Below are 7,916 nucleotides of genomic sequence, written 5' to 3'. Positions count from 1 at the left end.
GCAGATTCAGGTGCTGCAGTGGGGTCTTGTCCCAGGCAGGCAGAGAGAGCGAGCAGAGACCCACAGAGAGCAGATCCTACTCTCTTTTTTATGGATCAGAGACCATTGTTCCAGAAAGCACCACGGTCTGAATTAGCCAATCACCATTGGCCAGGTACATATTCTGTTAGAGGCAGTTTTTAACCTATTGTCTATTTCTCTGCCACTTATTATGACCCTTGTGCTGCTTCTTTGCTATGCACTTATCTGGTAGGGCAAGAGGCCTGCTCATTCTGTCCTTGAGTGAATCAGTGAAAAGGCATCACTCCTGTTTTGCTGACTTGAAAGGCATTTGTTGTTTAGTCTTATATAGAGGGAAAGAAGAGGGACTGTTCCCCACAGTGAGAATACCTGAGTATAGCAGAGGCAGAACATTTTTCTGACCTTTCTCAGCCCTCCTCTAGTATCTTAGAGGAAGGAGCAGAGAATGAGTAGGCCCAAAACTTTCTATTGGACACTGAGAAAGAACTTCCCACAACTGTCTTTTCTAATAAATTAGGTGACACGTGGCACCTACATCCATTTACAAAACCAGGATGTCTAAGTCTTCAGGCACACTCAGAGCTGGATTCCCTGAGCCTTCCAAGAATACAAGTCCCTATAAAAACCCAAACACACACACATCCTTCACTATGAAACATAACATATAGTGAGACAGTTTTAGCTTCATTGTCTGGCAGTAGAAGCTACTGTTGACATGTTTTACATCTGGTGTGTTTCACAGGCCTGTGCAATAGGTGAGCTCTACCTAGATGATGGGCATTCATTTCAGTATCTCCACAAGAAGCAGTTCCTGTATCGGAAATTCTTTTTCCACAAGAACATTCTCTCTTCCAGGTAACAGCAATTATGGACAAAAGCCACTAACACACTGTCATTGGAAATGCCTTTTCTAGTTCATGAGGTCTTGTTACAAGCGTAGAAGTATTAGTCTCATCTGTTGCTTAATGAAGTCCCCAAGCATGCGGAATCTATCATAAAACTGCAGAGGTGAAGAGTGTTCTGTATACGTCTGAGGGCATCAAAACATGAAATACTGAGTTGTCTCATATTGTTTCAGTCATGTCAAATTAGAGATTCTGCAGATTTACTTAAATCCAAAGGAAGTCATCAGCAACAGTATAGCCTATTGGAGAGACAAAAAACTGGGAGAACTGCAAAAAGGCAGCACTTGTAGTGTTTATATTTTCTAATATATATATTTCTAAGATCTTCACTGGGAGTCCAGTCAGTCACTGGAACAGGCTTCCTAGGGAAGTAGTCATGGCACCAAGCCTGTCTGAGCTCAAGGAGTGCCTGGACAATGCTCTTAATCATGTGATTTTGTTTTAGGTAGTCCTGCTAGGAGCAGGGAGTTGGACTCAATCCTTGTGGCTCACTGCCAACTTGAGATATTCTATGATTCCATCTGGGAACTACCAACACCTTTACTTGTAGTCTTCTAAAGTCATCAACAAATGCACCAGATACATATTAGCATGGTAAAATATACAATAAAAGTACTTGAAAGATGAGGGGACACAACCTGCAGAGGTTAACTGAAACAACCTAAAAGCCAAAAATACCCATAGCTGCGTGTAAGGAATGAGGTGCCAAATATGTCATGATGAAACTTGTACTATGGAGGTGTGTTGCCCATAGAGCTTTGCAGTGCATAAATGTTGATTTTACAGGCATTTCTTTATTCCTTCAGGGTTAAAAAAATATACAGGAGGTAGTCCTAAAACTACAAAATTTAACACAGAGCAAATCTGTAGACTATCATGGATAATGTAGTTAAAAGTATGCTTCAATATCTATCTGGGATACAAAATCTGAAAAGCTTAACAATTCAGGATGGAAAAGAATTATGTTGCTAAATTGCTAGCAAATCTAGAAGTTGGGAGAAGTTGAAATGAATTATTTTCACTCTGAAAAGCAAAGTTTTGTTTTGGTTTGAGGTTTTTGAGAGCTTTTTAATAAAAATGAATTACAGAATTAAAGGTAGTTGTGCCTCAGACTGAAACATCTTACTTGAAAAATGTTAAAATTAGCTTTACATTTATACTTTGGAGTTTTAACTACCATTTTGTTAAAATCCAGAACTATTCTGTTTGTCAAAACCAAGCTTTCTTTGCCAAAAATTATCAAACATTTTTTAATTTTGTGAAATCTGCTATGCAGTGAAAAAATAGCTGATCATGGGAAAAAGTTTTATTTTTTTCAGGAGAAAGGTAAATAGAGAGAAGGAAACCAATATAGGGAACTGTCAGTGTGAGACTGGCTTTCACTGTATCATTCTGAACTCCTACTGATGGACAGAAACTAGTATATATTAATTTTCTTTTCTCAGCTGCAGAGATGAAAATGGACAATACCACACTACATGTGTGGTAGAACGGGTGGTAGTTCTGGGATTTGGACAACAACCTACTTTTGTGACAGCCTGCACCAAGGGTAATGAAATTACTTCTGTTTTACTGCTGCTTTTCAAGTTGTGTTGCTATGCTACTGTTCAAGTGGCAAACTTGACAGTTCTATGACAGAAGCATTACAGCATAGGGAGCATCTTTGTTTAGTTTTCTTTACTGCTTTTTTGATATCAAGGACAGAATTCAGTGAAAGGAGCCAGCAGCTCCTCACCACCAATATTGCAGGCAGAACTGAAGAACACCTGCATTGTAGGGCAATCCATACGTTGGTAAAAGTGGATCAGAATTAACAAGTTCAGATAATTTGTCCTGCACCGAGTGTGACCAGCGACAGCATTTCAAATGAAGGACCATTTGCTCAGATCTGTAAGCCTGCCTAGTCTAGAACAGGACACTTGTAGACAAAACCAGAATTACCTTTCTGTTCTTTCTCATCCAAGTGTCTGGAGTTCCTGACTATGTGGTGATCTCTAGAAGTTGTGAGGCATGCCATATGGATAGGCAGTAGCATCTACAGACAGGATTTATTGTTTGTGACTGCCTTCCAAGCACATCCTTTCACTTTGTGAACTGTGTGGATGTGGGACTCTGCCTCCACCTGTCAATCTCAAGGGCTTTTAGGGTACATGGAAGAAAACCTATGCTGAAACAAAGGTGTGGGTTTTTTTTCATAAAAATCCTTGAAGACTTCATTAGTTTGCTGTACTATTGTTTGAAAGGTCTGGGCACATTTGACTACTATTTCTATTCTAGTCAATCCTTTCCATCAGTGGCAGAACGGACATTCTGAATTAAAAACTGGAGGAAGTAATGTGTAACTGTTTCAGAAAGATTCTTCTTAAATTACATTATAAACTCTCTTGTCCTTTTCAGATGGAAAAGAAAAAGAAGTGATTTTCAAATATGATACAAAGACCTCTGCATTGACGCTGGAAAATTTAGCCCTGAGTGTTGATGCTGACTGGGAGATTCGCATCAGCTGAAACAAGAAGCAGCTTCACAGGGAATTTAAATTGAGAGGCTGAGGGGGAAAAAAATTGGAAGGACTTACGCTGTTCACTTGAATCCAGTAAAAGCAAGGAATCTATTTTACAAATACAGAAACTAACATTTCCTTTTTTTTTTTTCTTTTAAAACACTGATTTAAACATGGACAGCACCTCTATTAGGCAAAAGTAATAGCACTAGAATTCTGTCTTTGGGGAAAAAAGCTAAATACTGTCTGCTGCTTCTGTAAGAAGTTAAGTTCTCATTAAACATGGAGGTTAAGGTAAGAATTTGGACATTCCACTATCTGGAGACTGTAGTATTTGAGAAGACCAAAAACCAGAAGAGAGAACAGCCTTACTTCCTGGTACTCTATCAGTTGGAATTTAACCCACGGATAAAATAAAAAGGCAACACACCTGTCAGTATAAAAGTTTATTTTCTTGCTGCCTAAGCAGGAATATAAAAGAACAGCCTTGAGGTAAACCAAATCCCACGCTGTCCCGATTAACAAAAATAGAGTTAAAACCATCTTGTTATTGCAGGAGATCCAGCTCCAGAACCTTTTACAGTAAGTATATTAAAATATTTAAGTATAAAAACAGAATGTGTCCCGTTACCCTTCCAACACTATCTAAAAGAAACGGGAATAAAGATGTAATAGTACCTAACAGAACTACTGCGGCAGTGCTATTAAAAACTTAGTATCTACTATAAATATAAATAGAATAATATTTTACAAGTTATAAGCCTACTTTGAAGACCTGCTTACAAATATTTTAAAATACTAAAAAGACAAATAACTTTGTGGGGAGAAAAGGGAATAGGGAAGGTGAAAGAAACAGAGCAGCTAATACCCTACAAAGTGAACAGGAAGGCAAAAAAACAGGTGTTTTTTTTTTAAGAAAAACAAACAAAACAGTCAAAATGGTCCAGCTGGCAGCTGCCGCACATCTGCCCATCTCTGGTCACCAGCTCCTCACTCTCTTCCTTCCTCCCAAAAGCACCTCTGCTTGCAGGCTACGTCTCCCTGCAGATGGAAATCTAGAAAGAAAAGGGAACGCAGAGTAAGTATCAGCCCTTGTGCATGTTCCACCTGGCAGTAGAGACAGCAGTTACACTTCCATCAACATACTATCGAAAGTAGCCTGAAAGGCAGACTAGAACTGGAGAAGTGGAGGCCTGCTGTGTACAGAATAGGAATTATGCTCATTCTGCAAGACTTGGTCTGAAAACCACAACAAAACCAGCTGTAAGCAAAGTGCTCCCTTTCTTCCGGATATGGTATTCATATGTGCACTTGCTGCTGTGGAGACCAACTGGCCATTGTCAGCACCAGCACACCTATGGGTGTATGCTGGCCAACATATTAAGGCATGGTACAAGGAGAATCCTGTCATGAGAGGCACCAGGAGGCACTTACACTGCAGTCTCTCCACCATTCTCATATCCTCTTTCTGTAATAGTGTGATCAGAGCAGCTGCCTCTCTCATCTCTAAAAAAATGCAGAATCTCTCCTTACCAGGGGACTGGCCATTGTGTGAACTATGTCTTCTCTTCCTGCATGGGGTTGATTCCTCTGACTTCCTCTCTCCTATGGAAGGGTTGATGGGCTCAGGGCTCTCTTCTGTCACTGCTTCACACAGAAGGCTGCTATTCTCCTTAAAAGAAAAAAACGACAAAATAAACCCAAAGATCGCTCCATACATTCCTGTAATCGCTTTAGGGACAAAAGCTTGACAGGGTGTCTGTGCCTCTATGACACTTTGCTGTGTTTTTCAGTAACCACCTTACTCTTGGCATGCTTGTTTTCTTCTGTTCATTGCCTGTCCTGCAGAGACAGGAAGGTGACTTACCAGTAGGTCAGCAGCATCCCTTTCTGCAGACACTGTGGCATGGGCAGCACAAAGATCTTCAGAAGGCTGCAACCGAGAACAAGGTACTGTTTGATCTGCTCCCAAGGTAATTGATATCTCTAGAGCTCCGAGAGCCAGAGATTCCAGCAGGGCTTGACTTTGTTGGACTGGGGAGTTAACACTGGCTCACCACAGACTCCACTTTCACCAGTTCATCCAGGAGGGGTGAACACATCTCCTCAGCCAGCTGAAACACTGTTGCAAGATCTACTTCTGTCTCCTTGCTTTCATCAGGGGTATGGCACTGCCAGTCAGAAGGTGGAAATTCACCTGCACAAGGTGACTGTGCTGGTGGACTCTGGAAGCAAGAAGACAGTGAACTTTTCTATCAAAAAATGACAGAGGCAGGATGTGTAGCGGCTCTTTAAGGCTTTGGAAAGGAACCTGAGCAATCCACTCAAGTGTCCACGTATCCAAAACCTTAAAAGCTGGTCTGCGCTTTTCAGTTAGAACAGCAGGTTTCTTTACAAAACAAAAAGCAAGGCTCCTATTTTGCCTTGCTTTTCTGTAACTGCCTGACTCGGCACCCTTGTTTCCTCCTGGCCTCTCTCTGCCCTGCAGGGAAAGGAAGGTGACTTCCCCTTGGCTCTGCACTGCTGCAGGGCATCCTCTGCAGACCCTTGAAGGCCTGGCAGGTGTAAGCATAGCCACGTGTTCAGACCAGACTTCCTGTCTTGGTAGGACCGGGATAGAGGGGTACATCAGAACAACCCCCTTCACGTGCTCTGCAGGGCAGGTGTGTCCTGTGGAAGCCCAGCAGCTGGCCTCCAAGCCCCAGGAAGCTTCATGGCTCCTAACCTTCAAGCCATGCTCTCAGACTCAGTAAGGACCAGCTGGAGGTGGAGGCTGTCTTGTCCAGCAGCGCCTGTGCTCCCTTCACAGACCACAAAGCACCGTCTGGGTCACACAGCAACAAGGTCCCAGAACCGGCTACCTGACTGACAGTACCTCCACAGCTCCCCAGACCTGCAGCTCACTCACACAGTCTCCCTGGCTCTCGCCTGGTTGCAGGAGGCTTCACCCACCTGGACAAAGCTGCTCTGGGCACTCGGCGAAGCCGCAGGGCCAGCACAGCCAGTCAGAGGGTCTGTGCAGGCAGCTGGGGAACCGCAGGGCGCAGCAGCTGCAAGAATTCCAACACAGTCAGCAGACTTGCAGGATTTGGGTTTGGCACGCACAGCTCTGCTGCTTACTTGGAGGAAACGTTGCCATAACCACACAGTAAACGGAATCCCAGAAACGTTTGAAATGACACAGAAACGTGTCATTCCCTCCCCATAATGACTGAACTTTCGCTTCTTCCAAGAGTCACTAAGCTCCGAGTTTCAGAAGTTTTAGGGAAATTAAACAAACAAACAAACCAACCAACCACAAAAAACCTGATGAAAAATACAAACCCACAAAAAAAAGGAAGGCAACAATAACTTGCTTGAAAATCTCTTCTGAAGAATAAAAGCACTGAGGTGAGGCTGAAATTGTAGCAGAAACATTTGAGGCAAACAAAAGGAGGCAAGACTTCTGTGCTTTCTCAGCTTCAGAGCATTAAAAAACACCACATAAAGAAGCTACTAAGCAAGACAAAAAACCTCAGCGATTAAAACAGGCTGAGCAGAAGGAAATAGTCTACACAATACTTTTGACTGATCTTTGCCTTGACAAACTTCCCCTGAGAACACAGGAGACCAAGGGCTAGTCTACTACTTTTCCACAGTTGCTCAGAGCTCTAGTAGCATCACCCTAGTTTCCATACCTGGTGGGCTGCAGGCTGGCCAGCCCTGCACTGGAGGTGCACAGCTGAGGCTGCTTGGAGGAGAAGTGGCTGCACCTTGAGGCCATCGCTCCAGCATCAGAAAGGAGGGAACAGACTGGACGACTGTGTATGTGCCTGGGGTTGCACAGCTCCGGAGCACAGGGAAGACGCCGTTTCCTGCAGGAGCCTGGTGCCCTGGGAGCAAGCTGCAAGAACCCTGCGATGTTGTGGCATGGTCTGCACTCTGGTTCTGCGATGAGGTGGACACGCAGGAGTAAGGCAGGAAGTGGTTTGGGTGAACCTGTCCTACAGCCAGCAGTCCTGCAGTGGGTACAAAAGACAGAGAAACAAGTGTTAGGGAAACGGTGTTTTTGTAGGCAATGTAGAGCAACATGAGAAGCCAAGGTTCTACAACGGCACTCTTCTACTTGTGCCTTGTGCAGAACCAACACGGGTGCTCTGTCAGCTGCAAGGAAGACGATGGCTAACACGGCACCAAGGGAACGGGCATTAAGCATGCCTGCTGTCGGGCTGGGAGGAGCTCTGCCCGGTTCACTGGGCAGAGCTGTGCCAGCTCCCCAGAAACCAGGCGAGGCTGTTCTGGCCACTGTACACGATGAGGACTATGCTGTCGTCTACAGGCAGGCCAAAGCCCCTAAGAACCCCATTCCCCGTGCTTCCTGACACGGTCCCTACAACCCTGCAGCAGCTGAACTGAGTGGTCACCGGCAAGGCCGGGGAACCCTCCTCCCTCCCTGTCTCCCTCTGGGGAGTGCCGATGTTCAACCCCCCCGAGGCCCAGCCCGTCTCACC

General features: G+C 44.2%; 1 protein-coding gene across 1 annotated transcript in view; it reads left to right on the top strand.

The window, feature by feature from the left end:
- GANC (glucosidase, alpha; neutral C) overlaps positions 1–3,433 on the top strand; it is a 26,878-nt gene extending 23,445 nt beyond the window's left edge. The window contains exons 22-24 of the mRNA XM_009997990.1: positions 764–876; positions 2,372–2,475; positions 3,324–3,433. Coding sequence (XP_009996292.1) covers positions 764–876; positions 2,372–2,475; positions 3,324–3,433 — 327 coding nt within the window. The remainder of the gene's footprint in view (positions 1–763; positions 877–2,371; positions 2,476–3,323) is intronic.
- Positions 3,434–7,916: the final 4,483 nt, after the last annotated feature.

Source organism: Chaetura pelagica, unplaced genomic scaffold (assembly GCF_000747805.2).
Source record: "Chaetura pelagica isolate M959 unplaced genomic scaffold, ChaPel_1.0 scaffold280, whole genome shotgun sequence".
NCBI lineage: Eukaryota > Metazoa > Chordata > Aves > Apodiformes > Apodidae > Chaetura > Chaetura pelagica.
This window is presented reverse-complemented; position numbering and strand designations above follow the sequence as displayed.